Source organism: Hippocampus comes, unplaced genomic scaffold (genome assembly GCF_001891065.2).
Source record: "Hippocampus comes isolate QL1 unplaced genomic scaffold, H_comes_QL1_v1.1 scaffold9, whole genome shotgun sequence".
Taxonomy (NCBI): Eukaryota; Metazoa; Chordata; class Actinopteri; order Syngnathiformes; family Syngnathidae; genus Hippocampus; species Hippocampus comes.
In genome coordinates, this window is record NW_017805275.1 from 2,357,108 (window position 1) to 2,372,596 (window position 15,489).

A 15,489-nucleotide genomic window follows, 5' to 3' on the forward strand; every position below is an offset into this window, starting at 1 on the left:
GGGGGAGGGGTTTCTCACTGAAGACAGACAAACTGTGCTTCCTTCCAGGCTGCTAATTTGCCATGTGTGGAGCATGGGCTTCAGTGATGACGACCAAACTATTTTGCTGTTAATTAAAAAATGCTTATTGTCAAAGAGCCACAGACTGACTTTGGCTTGCTGCTCTACCACCTGTTCGAATTTTCCTGCTGTATCCATAGACACACAATGAGCAGAGTGCAGGGGGGTGCGTAGGGGGAGTCGCAATTACAGATCACTCTGCACTATCCTCTATGTTTCAAGTGCACACTGTTCGAGAGGCAATGTACAGCGGGTCGAGATCATTTTCCCTGCAGCCCACCTTAGCTTACCGCTTCCTTAGGACGTGCAATGTGAAGCAGTGCAGCTCTGTGCTCGTAATGGTGCGGCCAAACCGACGTCACTGTTTTGTGTTGAAAATTGCTGTTGCTGTCGTCATGCTCAAGGGCAATTCCTGCTGCAGCGTGACAGTCAAAAATGCAGTCTGGTGTAGTGTATACATCACCATTTGGCGCCATCATCAGCCCGCCGTTTATTCCACGGATTAATGACGTGGCTGACACACGTGTAATTATCTGCCGCTATGCTACACGGCAGCATCTGCCGGCCTGAATTGCTAGTGGAAGTGCAGTTTTTCATCCCAAATGAGTAGGCGAGCAATTAGTCCTGATCTCTCTACAAGTCTGCCTCTGAAAACAATCAAATGCTTTTAAATTCTGCATTCAGAAATCAACATTTCCACCATCTGCAACATCATGTTCACCATATCGCAGAGTCACTCTTCTGTTTGGCCCGCTGCTGATTGGACTCAGTTGAGCTTGATGCATTTTTACACAACAAATTGGATAAACAGTGGACTGTTTTTTTATCCACCTTAATTAAAACCTCACTTTGGGTTGCTCATTAGCTTTGTGTGTCCAGATTTTTATTGTATCTTCTCTTGAAAAGAACCCTGTGATTGGCTGGCGACCAGTACCCCACCTCTCGTTTATACCAGCCAGCCACAAGGCGCTGCATCGCCACCAATCGGAATCAACACACTCAAAGCAGGTCACAGCCCCCTCAGCCTTGCATTAACCTGTCAGCTTTGACATCAGGGCTTTCTGGTACTATTTTTCACCTCTGGGCCGGGGGGGTTGTCCATTTTTTGCTAAAACTGGGTGTATGATTAGCAAACTGTAGGAGAGTGATGGGCTCTCAGGCAGAAACAATTGGTTGATCAAATTATTACATTAATAGGTTATTTATATTAAAAAATGATTCAAAGTAGAATCAAAAACAAACAAAACCAGCTCCTCAACACAAGTACAAGCGTGGCTTGTTAACTCTTTCAAATATATCAGCAACATATATGAAAACAAACAAACAAACAAACAAACAAAAAGCCTTTGTATTCATGTACTAATCATCTTCTCAATGATCTACACTCCTACAACAGATTCACATATAGTAAATCAATGTGTAAATATATATATATTATTCATATTTATACCTGATTTATATTTTTGTAACATGATATTTGTTTACTTCCTTTTGAACACAGCAAGTGATGGTCACCTTTTCGTTTCCACCCGCCCATCCATGTTCTGATCCACTTATCCCCACGAGGGTCACGGGCGTGCTGGAGCCTATCCCAGCTCTCTTATCATTGACATACCTGTATATTGTAGTATAAATAATTTAGGACCAAGCACAGATCCTTGGGGAACTCAGTGAGTTTAACTGTACATAATGATTTCCATCATCGAGGTAGCTTCTTATCCATGCCAAACCACTGACAAGATATCTCTCAAAATGATCATTTTGATCTAGAGCAGTGGTTCTTAACCTGGGTTCGATTGAACCCTCGGTGTTCATTGAATCAGTCTCAGGGGTTTGACAGAGCCTCTGCCATGGAGGTTAAGACACACCTAACTCAACATGTCAATTAATTATGACATGCCCGCTTGGCCATCACTGGCTGGTTCATTTTGTGCACAATTTAAAAAACAATCATACATTTTTATACAAAAAGTGTTTTTAAGTCTATGAAACATTTCTGCATGACAGGTACCTCAATCCCCTCTTTTTTGATTTTTTTAATTAACTACATATTCCAAACAATGAAACCTCAAACTGATAAATGATGTCGTAACACTGTATTATGAATACGCTAAAAATGAAGCAGTCATGGCTATAACACCGACTTGTATACAGTGTTACAGTGATTTTAGGATTTGTGATGACGATATTTTTTAAAGATGGACAGCGTTCTCTGTTACTATCACATTCATATTTTTTGCATGACACTTAGGAATGGAGAGGTTTAAGATTAGTGAAGTGAGGCTGCATTCAAATTTCGCTCATTCAAACTCCCCGTTAAACGAGACAATTCACTTCTCCACCGAAGCACAGCCGTGCACCACCAGCCACTGAATGAACAAAAAGCTAATCATTTCTTTGAGGCTTCACATGTTTAGCCACATTAACCCTTTCACGGACAGCGCTTATTGCAGTGGGCAGCTAATCATGTTATCAGATTCCAAGGTGCATGAAAGGGTTAAATTCTAAAAAGCACACGACACTTTTCAAGGTTCTGACTTTCATTGCTGATTAATGAGAAAATTCATCTATCCGCCTTGTGCCAGTCCAAGAATTTCAACCGAGAGGCACAGTACAAATGAGTTAGAGTAACCACAGAAGAAAGAAAGTCCTTTTTCCGTTGTTCTGTTTACTGTATCTATCTATTTGTCTATTTATAAACAAATATGGTTCAGCATTACATACTCTGGCTATAGTTGTTTTAGTTCCAAAAGGTTTAGTATTGCACTTGGGGACCCGTGAGTGGCTGTACAGTAGGTCCACTGGATTAAAAATACAAATACTTGACATTCCTGGAGCACTGGCAGCCCAGCTTCTGTAATGAATCCCCAATGATTGGGGCAGTAAAAGACTGCTTGTCCCAAACACATATTCTAAGTAAGAAAAACATTGCTGTCTCGAGGGCAAGTGTCAAACACATATTTACGTTGTCTTACGTTGACTGGGGGAATCAGTTATCACCGGTGTTGACTTGCGTTGCTCTGAGCTTTCAAGAACGCAAGTGATTCACCAAAAATAAGGAAGTGAAACCGTAAAAATTGCAGTTGCTATGTTGTGTGACTATAGCGGCTCCACCTGACTGGTGCTCAGGGAGAATTTCTTTGTCTCGTCAGTCCTCCTCGAGGGAAACTAGAGAGAGGGTCATTTCCTCAAATGACACATACGTACTGCACAAAAATGATGCTGCAACCTATTTGTTAGATTGTCTGTTCCTGTCCTCAACACTAGCCTTACCACCAACCACAATGACAGCAAAAATAAAGTCGCCCAATTTGCTTCATAATGGAGGAAGGAAATGTTCTGCTTCATCTTCTTGTTCGTGCAAATGCTTCGCCATCCCCTGAGTGCACTTCCAACTATTTACAAAATCCCTCGGAGGAATGCTCTTGTCGTGAGACTAATAGTTGCTTCACTTTTCCATCTTGTTCTCTGTTTTTGCAACCTTCCAGCTCGAAACACTCTCCTCCATCCTTCCTTCTTCCTTCTAGCCTTGAGTTATGTTTTTGTAGAAGAATGGTTCTGCCTTTTAAGAGGCTTTTCCATTAATAATGAGCTCTAAGTTGTTTCAGTCCTTGCCTTAAAAGAGCTGGTGCATCTCTTTTTCATCTGGAAATGCTTTTACGTCACATGCATTTTGGTTAAAGCAAATCTCAAGTTAACAAGTCTCGTTAACTGATTCTCCATTAATTACTCACATGTACCACTCTTGTAAAAGTCCCAGTAAAGTGAAAAAAAATATGTGGTGAATCTTTTACATCACAGAGAAGACTGTAGTGCCATATTTAAATGATAAAAAATAAAATTGCCAAGTATATATAATAATGCTCTAAAATTGTGAAATAGAAAGCCCTTGTTTCAGCCAGGGGCGATTCTAGGATCAGAAGTCTTTGGGTGGTGAGTTTTGGCGCCAGAGCACATAGGAGGGGCATTCGTCGGGAGGTGTTGCGAGTTTCTGATTTTACTGCTCATAAAACGTACTCAAACACACTTGCGCACTCACAATAAAAGTTTCAATGATAATGGGCATCCAGTCAGTTAGCCAGTTAGTGTCACCGTGACCTTAACATTAGCACGTGCAAAAGTATGCTTCTCTCGTTGCAATTCGAAAAGGACAGAGGTCCTATATGACCATCTGTAACGTTTCCTAGCTTGACAAAATGTCAGCCAACTCCTACACAACAGCATAAACAGGCATCTACGGTAAACTACAGCAGAACTTAGCCCTGGTAATGATAATAGTATTTTGATCTTGTTTGGTACAAGGTAAGACATTTGCCATGTTTCTCTTTTTAAATGAAGGTAGGGCTCAAACTACTCAAACTACTTAATGTGACTGGAAGACGACGTGCTCACACTTGGCTGGAGGCTCAGTCAAAATGAGGATGTAGGATGAACTGCCTCAAACCATTCTTGAGGAAAAAGGTGTTTTTGTTGATAAAATATTACACTTCAACCAAGTCCTGTATTGTTTTGACACTTCATCTTGTTAAGAACAGACATAGAGCAAATAAAATCTGATCATCTCACAAATTTTGGAGTTGCTTGGATTTAGTTTAGGGCAGTGGTTCTTAACCTGGGTTCGATCTAACCCCAGGGGTGCGGTGAGTCGGTCTCAGGGGTTCGACGGAGCCTCTGCCATGGAGGGTAAGACACACGCGACTCAACGTGTTAATTAGTTATGACATGCCCGCTTGGCCATCACTGGCTGCAGATGATCACATGACATTGCTTATCCAATCAGTGCTGTGGGAAATGTAGTTCGCTTAGTAGTCAACGTGTGACTGTCGCTATAGTACATCGTACAATTTAAAAAAAGGTATATTTATCTCTTGAAATTGTATTTACTTTTTTCTGTTTTTAGTAAATGTGTTTTTATATCTTCAATTTGTAAAAATAATATATATATATTTATTTTTCACTCATGAAGGGTTCGGTGAATGTGCATATTAACTGGTTGGGTTCAGTTCCTCTAAAAAGAACCACTGGTTTAGGATTTAGGGTTGCTTCTGCATCCCCCAAAATGTGCTAGACACCATCTTTCTTATTCCTATGCATCCTTACATTTTTGGGCATGATATGTTTGCCTTAAGTCTCCAGCAGCTGGAATCTATGCTAACAGGTTACACCGGGCTTTCCGAGACATGCGGGCCACCGGCGAGATTACGAGCTAATAGGGGCTCCTCTCGGCAGGTGGAGAAGCGGCTGGCTCGGGTCAGGAGCCTGACCCAGCATCATGTCTGTAGAAATCCACCAAAAGGTTTCCACAGTGTAATCTCATGCTTTCTTTCCCAATAATCAAATGTAGCATCTTGACCTCTCACCGCAACTTCTCCCCTACCTGGTAGAATGCTCTGAGGTGTCGATTTAAGATGGAGAAGTTCTGTATTTTTTGCATGTAGTCATCCACGTCACTGTCATACAACCTCTCCACTCTTGGGTTGGGGTCTCTGGGACACACAATCACAGGTGTCACATAGACATGGAAGTATATTTACTGCAGCTCGATCAAACAGCTTGTTGCCATGTTTTTGCCCCAGATGAAAAAAAAAAAGTGGTGGAACTGCAGTCGATGAATACAATTTTAATGTGCATGACACACTGCCAGCGAGAATCCTCATGCAATTAACTGTTGAAATAACCAAGGTTAAGTCAGGCCAAATTAATCAGCTTTTGGCCTACTACTGACAAAAGATCCTTTCCTGTCAATTGCAAAGCTATGGCTTCAATGTGGTTAAAAATGAACACGCTGATGAGGAATTCAGAAGAGATGACTAACAGGGTGCCATGTATGCAGAACCCATTTCATGTTTCATTGGATATTTGTGGCAAATATGAATGGAATGCGAATTAATGCCATTTATCAAAGTGACTGTTGAACAATGCAAGCATTATAAATGTGAGTGTGATAAATGTTATATTAAGTTTATGCAAGACAATAAAAATTATTTTTAATTAGAATAATGCTTCATAGAATAAACTTCAAATGTGTGCATATTACATTTGTGCTGCATTTTTTATTTTTTTTTACCTGATTGCAGTTTTACTCTGGTTAACCTTTTAGGCTTGTATGCATTTTAATATCCAATTGACGCACATAATTGTACGCTATTCATCCATACAATTTTAGAGCATTTTTTTTCACATCATTATCATAGGTGAACTTGAGCTGGCATAGTACACCCTAGACTGGTCACCAGCAAATCAGACGGCACATAATAGACAAACAACCATTCACATTCACACCAATAGACACTTTAGTCTTTGGAACGTTTTTGGAAAGTGGTAGAAAGTAGTAATTCCGCCAGAGCGCAGATTCGAATCCCAAACCTGAACAATGAGACAAAGGTGATAATCACTTGTATACCATGCTGCCCGACTGCTTCCTGACATGCAATGGTTGTAAATAAGCCTTACATGAGCCTCATGACATTGTTGAGGAAAATCCCATTGGTCAGTCTGAGGTAGCAGTGCCGAGAATTCTGGGAAACGGAGTTCACGTCGATGTACTGGCTGTAGAGTGGGACACCGTTCTCCATCTCCACCATCTTCTCAAAGAGATGAACCTAACAGCAAATCAGAAAGAAACTGTGAACAAGGTGGGATTGTCTATGCAAGTTTCAGATTCGAAACATTATGTAGATACCTGTACATATATATCTACACAAAAAGACGGTCACAACAGGTCAGTAGGATGTAGTAGTATGTGACATTTTTCACAGAGCATAAGAATACACTGTATGCATGTGACCACTGTGATATTGTACATATGTAGCTGTCCCGTCTGTGTTCAAATATCCATTGCTTCAAGCCTTTTAAGTAACATCGTGCCTCTGCTATAGTTTCGTTACTGTGTCTATGGCATCTTGCACATGCATTCTCATTGAGCAAGCAGACTTTATAAGGCAAAGTCCTGTTTAGTGTTAAACTTTAACTGGAGTGGCAATAATTGGGCCACCTTTTTTAAAGAATTGTTTACTGAATTTTAATTACAATTTATTATTTATTTGAAAGGGACAATGATTATTGATGAACACTGGTACAATGCTGCGGATACGCGCCAAAGTTAGCGTACAGATAATTCACATTTGTAGTCTATATGCCGGAGCAATTTTCAAGCACCAAATTTGTTCCCCTCGTTATGCAGGCAAACGTCTCTGCACGTTTTTTTCTTTCGGCAACTGACTGCTAGCTACGCCATTTGGCTTCTTTTGCATTCAGCAGTTGACGTCTATGTTTTAGATGCACAAGTGTTACTTTTAAAGTGCACGTAGCCTCACCAAATTCTAAAACGGGAGGTGGGGGTTTGTGTGACAATGCAAACCCACATGCGAAACGAACTTCAACAGTCGAAACGAACAGTTCAAACAATTATCATTATGTTATTTAGCTGTAAATGTTCGTAATGTCTTTGTGAGTTTTGCAGTTACAAATGAAGTTCGACCTCATTGTTTCGTTGGTCTTCTGAGAGTTGCAAATCATGTGTTTTGCCATCCAGTTTTTGCCAACACCATCGACAAGGTGATCCATTAAGTCACATTTATGATCCTCAGAGTTGCTCCCATCGCTCATGTGTTTGGGTCGCAACTTAATGCCAACAAGTGACATTGATTGGTTTGTCAGGTTGGCCCGAATGGAACAAAAACAAAAAAAAAAAATAATAACTTTTTTGTTTCTTGCCTTTCTAAAAATGGAAAGTGTGATCAATTTAGATTTCCATCTATAAACAAGATGACTTGTCAAGTAATGCGGTTCAAGTCAAAGTCTTTCCCAAGTGTTATGACTCGAGTCCCCCATCTCTGCTAACACTCGATGCACACTGCTGCTTATTGTTTAGTAGGCTGATTAGTTATTTTTGGGGGGTATATTTTGTAAGTACAAAGTATAACTCATCATATCCAGTTGTACAGATATGATATGCAGCACATGAATAAAGTTAGCCCCCCTCAACACAGCACTCCCTTTATTTGAAACATGTTTTTGCATATATCTCCCGTCAGTTATAGATTCATAACACCATGGGTATCTGACTGTCACTGAGGAACTTTGCTCCTTGGCCAACTGAAGAGAGGAAATAGCAGAAGCATGAGGTTTTGGTCCTGATGGACCTCAGTGGGTGACCAGTAAAGGAAATTGGAAACGGGGAGCCTTTTCACATAAGCCACCACACAGAAGTCACTTACACCCATGTGTGGGCAGGTGGGATGAGTGCGCTCACGCTTAGAAAGCGTTTCACAGTGAGAAGCAGCCAAATGGGGCCGCAGCCAATATTTCAAGCTCTGCTAAGAAGAGCTGCCAATGCAAATGACTGTATAATGATTGTTTTTTCTACCTGCACTGTTGGTAAACAGAGACACAATCTGGACATGGCTGGGCATCTGAGGTGAGACCACGTGCTTGAGCTCTTGAGGATAAACAAGGTGGTGCACGTCATTCAGTGCGTGACTCGCATTGTCGTGCTCCCGAGTCGCTGAGTAAGTGCAGTGGCAAAATCCCCTCAAGGAAGATCCACAATGTCTACAAGCTGCAGGCACAACGAAGAATTTGTCGTGTGGCTCATCTTAAGAGCTGGACTAAGCAGCAGACATGTACACACATAGACAGCCTCCAAGTGGTTCTCAAGCACCAGCTTTTTTGCTCTGTATGAGAAAAGTATTTTCTGCTTGAGCAAAAAAAAAAAAAAAAAAGTTTTCTTCATTCAACAATACTGTATTTAAAAAATGAATAAATAAACTTACACTTGATGAAATAAATTTACTCTCAAAGCTATGATGATATCTGACAGGCATTTTGGATGTTGTCCCCCCACAAAATGGCATAAGTTTAAAGCTTTTATCTTGAAAACTACCAAGACGAGCTCAATGAAATTGAACAGTTCAAGTGTTGAATTAATTTAATCAGAAAATACAACTATAGAATCTTGATCTATTTCAATACGTTCTGTAAAAATTCGAGGTCATTTCAACAATGCCAAAACTAATGTCCTGCGAAGTTTTGAGGACACCGTGTATTCGTGTTCTTGTGAGAATTGTGCCGTGGCACACAAAGCCCTCCCTCCTTGTCTTCTCAGCTCTCATCTCATACAGACCACCAGCCGCCAAACTAAATTGCTGCACCTGCGGGTCTCATCTGACCCGCAGCATCAGGCAGTCAAGACAGGCAGGTAATGACAAGTATTTGTGCAACCCCTGAGTGTTTGGTGCAAATGTACCCACTTTCTGTAAACGTACACACAGGGGGTTTTATTGGCATAATACTAGGCCCGTAACTACCAAAAGTGGGCTTTTGATTTGAAATGAAAGGTAAGTCTTACAGTAAGTTGTGCTAATTGACAGTCTGGTGAGGTATATTAATCATGGTAAAGAGTCATTCTTAACTCAGTCAGAAAAAAAATCATGACTACACTGTTCTTTAACTTGATGGTGATCCAGTCAGTTGCTCCTAATTATCATGCACAACATTAATTTAAATCATTTCAAAACACTGCAGCATAAAGCCAAGAAAAGAAAGGTGACTAGAGCCGAAAGAAAAGGAACAGGCCATTCAGTGTAACAGCTCTTCGAAATCAAGGTCCCATTTTGATTGTTCTATTTTTTTCTTAATTTATTAATAATTTTGTCATTGCCTTTTTTTTTTGTTTGTTTGTTTGGCTTGAGCAACTGCTTCAGCAAATGTCTGTGCATGTGCCTGTGCACCACAAATAATGCCCCTTTACGTCATACAGTCTCCTCATTGAGCAGAAGAGGAACAAAAACCTTCAGGCTAATTAACATTTCATGTGGAAAACAGCTTTTTTTTTTTTTTAGAATATGGTTCAAATCCACATTGCTTTTGAAGCAAGTTGAATACACAAATAACTGGCTTATTGTAAGAAAACAAAAACAGAAGCCAACCAAGGACACGGAAGTTTTGGGGCTGAAATGGAAAAAAAAAAAAACTATTATGAAGAGGCAAAGGACAATTCTAAAAAGGAGAAGTAGGTTTGTTTTGCTGCACACAATGAACTGATGTATTTCACAACCGTAAATATTGTATTTTAATTTGCTCAAATGGAAAGGTGAATGCAATTGACCCGTGGAAATCATACACTGAAGCCGTGTAAGATTCTTATACTTTCTGCACGTCATTGTTAGAAAAAAAAATGATGACCTTTTCCTCTGGGCGAGAGTGATAAATGTTAAATGACATACCCAGTGCACCAATGCACTCTCCATGAATTCTTCTATTATCTCCATCACACTTGAGTCCATTGTAGTGCCACAATAGATGAGAGGCACAACTGCAGTCAGGCAGATGATTAACAAACAATATCAGTTCTTTAATGTAGTGACTCTCACAGAGTCCATCTTCTGTCAAGTGAAGTAGTTTGACATTTGTGAGGCTCTTCTCCTCCCTTCCTCTCTCCTCCACCCCCTCCTCTTCCTCTCTGACTGTGACGCCCAGTTTCATTGCAAAACCACACCGGAATTGTCAAAAGGCTCATGTTGCATTTGTTAGGCAGTCTTCTTGCCACACTATCATGTTTCCTATTATTCAAATGGATCATAACGTATGTCATATGGTGATTTGACAAATCATGTGCTGAGATCCCATGACTAGGCCTCATTTCCTCATGTGTGTGCTAAAGAACAAAACCCAGCTCAGCCTTTTTTTTTGTTTCTCTCATGTTATTCTCTGGATGTGCAATGGGCCAACGTTGCTTCACATGCAGTCAGACATAATGTGGGCATTAAGGGGAAAACAACGATTATTATCGCAATTTAGAATTCAAGGAACCCAACGTCAGTGCAGACTGAATAATTCACTATTTCCACTCTGTTTCTTCATTCCCGTTTTCGCACACTGTGTGTTGGCGCTCTCTAGTGGTAAACAATCAGAGGTTCCATTTGCATCAATTTTGATCACATTGGTCAACATCAAATTTTTATCAGAGATTGCTTTAAATGTATCTAAGCATATTTTTTCCGATGATTTTTAGAAAATACACAGTACATTTACTTTTTTTTTCCAGTACGTCAGGTTTTTGAGACAATGTTTTGTTGTTTTTAAGTTTGATCTGTAAAAGCGTGTGCAGTACGGATTGTACCATGCGTTGTAACACACTTATGACGTTTCTGGAAAAAAATCCCACCTGTTGCTGAACCTAACCCTTAATTAAAAAAAAGGTATAATAAAAAAGTATAATAATAATAATAATAATAATAATAATACATTTTATTTATAAGCGCCTTTCAAAACACTCAAGGACACTTTACAATCAGGAACAAGAACAATAAAACCACAGATAAAATTATACCTTATTAAATTGTCTCCCCTTATGGGCTCCCTATAGTTTTGTATTACACATTAAATTATTCCTATTGTTTTTATTCGAAAACAATACAATGCGTCAAACTAGTAAATGCTCATTATTGCTTGCACTCTCTGATGTGCATTATGTTCGGCATCGTATCAAGCGGAGCGGGATTAATAATAATGTCCTTTATGTATCTTAATAAACAAGGAATTTAATAATACAGTACATGTAAGTGATTTAATTGATGACATTTTCATTTACGATTGAACATTACTTACTGCTGGCTGGACTGGCCATACAACTTTCAGGGCAGATGCCTAGAGCGTCAGCATCTTTTGGGGCCACTACAGTGCTATTTAATAATTATTTTGCTCCAGTTTATCCCAAGAGACTGGTCCACAATTAAGAGGCAGCAGCCCAGTGATCTATTTACCATACATCGTATTTTCAAACCATAAGGTGCAATTAAAATCCTCTAATTTTCTCAAAAATTGACAGTGTACCTTGTAATCCGGTGGGCCTTATGTATTGTCGGGATATCGGATTTTAAGTATGTTGTCTTTAATTCAAATTCCTTTCTATTTACTTTCAGACATCAGGCATACATGTTTTTGTCATACCGGAACTGAGGCTACATCCTACTTTGGTGTCTAATGCAAACTGAGCGATTCTGGTGGCACATTTCCAGTGTTATAATGTGGGACAATATCTTTTTTGTATGTGCGAGGTAAACAACACAGCCCCCCTTCTTCTCCACATATCGCTTCACGCTGAACAAAAGAATGTGAGACCTGGTCTGAACCTTGCATAATAATGGGAAATCTATCAAGAAAACATATGATACAAGTAGAATAAAGTATTTGTCATACAGTACAATGCTTCACAAAGAGAAGGCGCCTTATAATCCAGTGGGCCCTATGTATGAAAATGTGTAAAAATAGACTTGCTGATTGATATTGTGCCGAATAATACAGTGCATTTTATGGTCCGGAAAATACGATACACAGCAAACTCAACAAAAGAACAACAGTGGCAGAGCTAGATGGTTGATAGCGGTGCTCAGGAGTCACATCTGAATACATATTTATGAGAAACTGTCTTTCGGTAGAACATTTGATTCTGGCAGTCAGCCTTTCCACACCATAGCAAGCAAACAACATGGCTGAGAAGTATACCATCCCATCCACAATCATGACTTCATGAAATAAAATCACACATATCCAGTGCCTTGTTCAACACATAATACAAGCAGGAACAAACATAATTAAAAAGCAGCGCATGCCTGTGTGCAGGCGGACCAGTCAAAGTCAAAATGCCAGGATCAATTTTTTTTTTTCCTCCTGGTAATGTTTTCATACATTTCTTGTACTGACTCCAAGTTGTATTTGTTGCCATCATTGTTGAGCGTTTGTAGAACAATATGTGCAATTCTAGGGACGTATTCTGGGTTATATTTTTTCCCTTGTTGTCAGTAACCATTCGAGTATGCAAATTACTTCTATTTTAGAAGTATCCTGCCAGATTATGACCCCCACTGCAAAGACATTTTTTTCTGTTGTCTTGGGTTTCCCTCATGAAGTTTCCATATTTAATTTTGCGATAATTATAATTGCGAGTTTTGGGTGATGGGTCTAATTTCTGATCTCAGTATGAACCTGAACTTAGACTAGTTTAAATATTAACAACAACATTACTGTCCCCCACGCAATAGCATCAATATGACAGTATATCAGCATGATCACTAAATTCCGCCCCTTCCTAAAGCGCTCATCAATCAGCTCTATAGCCACTGCAGGAATAAAACAAAACATTATGCTGTAAATGTTTTTATTTAAGAAGAAAGTAAATAGAAAGGAATTTGAATTAAAGACGACAAACTTAAAATCCGATATCCCTAAAATACATAAGGCAGGAATAAAACAAAACATTATGTTGTAAGCCTTTTTATTTAAGAAGAAAGAAACACACATTTGGAACATCATAGGCTGTAAGATTGCCCACTATGATATTTTAATGGCATTTTCATCTGTTTTGTTTCAAGTAATAGGAAAAAAAAAACATCCAACACTTGTAGTTGCTCGATGGCAGAGTGTGTTGCCGTGCGTGCAGATAGTGCTTATGTAGTACTTCTTGGATAATGTACACCCGGGATTATCCGATTGTTTCTGAGCTGCCTAGACAAGATGACAGCTTCATATAGGGCACTGAAGTAACACACACACACACACACACACACCAAACACACACACACACACACACACACACACACACACGCGCGCACACGCGCACGCACGCACGCACGCACGCACACACACACACACACGTGTACAGAGACACAAAGATAAATTTCTCTCAGATTGGTCTACACAGTTTGTTTCTTTCCTCTTGTTCCTTGTAAAAAATAGAAGCAGACACTACAAAGCAGTTAAAAATGTCTACCTTTAATAGGCTGTATGTGCATTGCCACTTTTAAACAGTTTCCAAAGCATTTAATTGCAGTTCAGAAAAACTCTAATGCTGTGAGATGATTAATACAGTGCACATGGGACGAACTATGATATCAGGTTAAAAGTATCAAATTAAGGTCAAATTGTCGACTAAACCTGTTAATACTGTAAGAACAAAAATTACTAGCCATCTGCTGAACAGAAGCTCTGATAAATGGTCACACATTCACATTTTGGCTGCCATATATTGGTGGAGCATTAATCAAGCCTAATGTTTCAAAACCAGGAGGTGTTCTACCTGCCACCAGCCACATCATACTCAACCAAGAAAACTTAGATGTGACTTTGCAACTTCCAACATTATTCCGCTTCTGAATTTATTCACTCGTCTTCTAGCTGGAAGATGGCGGTGCCTTTTCTGCATCAGGAGAGCCATCAGCTGCACTGGGGTCAACCTGGCCAAACTTTAGCAGGAGCAGGATTTTTACTTTGGCTTCCTCCAAGGTCTCCTTCACTCCCTTCTCCAGAAGAAAACCCTCACTGTCCCCTTCCGGCTGCTCTTGAGTCGTGGCCCCTTCCACCGAGGTCTGCAGGTAGCGCAGGCTCAACAGGACTGACATCTGTACATGGGAAGGCAGAAAGGATAGGAGCAGTGGTCAGTGAGGTATGTGACACCAATAACTCTGTGAGTACGAAAGCAAATAAGATTTTAGTTTTAGAAACAATAATAATCATGATCATTTTGACTCAGTTCCAAATTCAGCATTTATTCAATTACCAAAATGTAACTTTAAATCTATCTTAAAACAACAACCAGAAAATAATTTTGTATTAATTAAAATAATCATATATTTGAAATAATAGGAAGAAAATTCTGCTGTGCATGCTGTGTCCTCTCTGGGGCAGTGTGGGGCACGGATGGAGATACACTTACATGGAGATTAATCGAGTAGAAGAAGAACATGGGGACCTTTATTCATATAACTCAATTTTCACTGATAAGAGGAATATAGGCTTGTAAATATGATTGTTTACATGTCTGTGTGTTCTTACAGCATTTGTGTGTGAAGTTTCATTATTTCAAGATAAATCTCCCAGTAAAAAAAAAAATCTATTGCCATTAATTGTTGACGAACCATATAAAAACCCACATGATCACATTTGTATTGTATTGTATTGTATATTTTATCACAATATGCACCACATAGAAGTTATTTAAATTGTGCCTCAAATCTTGAGCTATCAAAGTTTCTGCATGATTTTTGTGATTTTGCCATGCTATGCTACTGTCTATGGTTATTGTCAACAATGTCGTGACAGTGTGATCCACCTGTATCAAGATGACTGATAGTACGCCGGGACCGGTTGAATTCATCAGGCCCATGTAGTAATCGATCAGAGCCTCCCTGCAGCCACGATTGTAAAGGTTGAGCTCCTCATTCTGGAACTCATAGTTGTAGTGGGCGTTGTTGTCTGTCAGGTGGTACTGCAGGCAGGGCCGAGGGGACGCAGGGTTACAGCAACTGAATGGGACGCCGTCCAACAAGTAGCGCCCATCTATGTTGCTACGGATGCGACTAGAGATTGAGGGGAGAGAGGGAGAATAAAAAGTGGAATGAAACAAGAGGACAGGTTTTATATATATATATA

At 39.7% G+C, this 15,489-nt stretch overlaps 2 protein-coding genes across 2 annotated transcripts in view; both read right to left on the minus strand.

Annotated features, from left to right (window-relative positions):
• The window catches only part of ccdc88b (coiled-coil domain containing 88B), a 72,116-nt gene extending 61,612 nt beyond the window's left edge, over nucleotides 1-10,504 (minus strand). Inside the window, exons 1-3 of the mRNA XM_019869932.1 lie at nucleotides 10,287-10,504; nucleotides 6,514-6,662; nucleotides 5,438-5,546 (exon numbers count right to left, since the gene is read on the minus strand). Of these exons, the coding sequence (XP_019725491.1) occupies nucleotides 5,438-5,546; nucleotides 6,514-6,662; nucleotides 10,287-10,346 (318 nt within the window). The 5' untranslated portion in view covers nucleotides 10,347-10,504. The remainder of the gene's footprint in view (nucleotides 1-5,437; nucleotides 5,547-6,513; nucleotides 6,663-10,286) is intronic.
• A 3,276-nt stretch (nucleotides 10,505-13,780) lies between these two features.
• Nucleotides 13,781-15,489, minus strand: part of rom1b (retinal outer segment membrane protein 1b) — a 6,326-nt gene continuing 4,617 nt past the window's right edge. Inside the window, exons 4-5 of the mRNA XM_019869934.1 lie at nucleotides 15,170-15,416; nucleotides 13,781-14,459 (exon numbers count right to left, since the gene is read on the minus strand). Of these exons, the coding sequence (XP_019725493.1) occupies nucleotides 14,232-14,459; nucleotides 15,170-15,416 (475 nt within the window). The 3' untranslated portion in view covers nucleotides 13,781-14,231. The remainder of the gene's footprint in view (nucleotides 14,460-15,169; nucleotides 15,417-15,489) is intronic.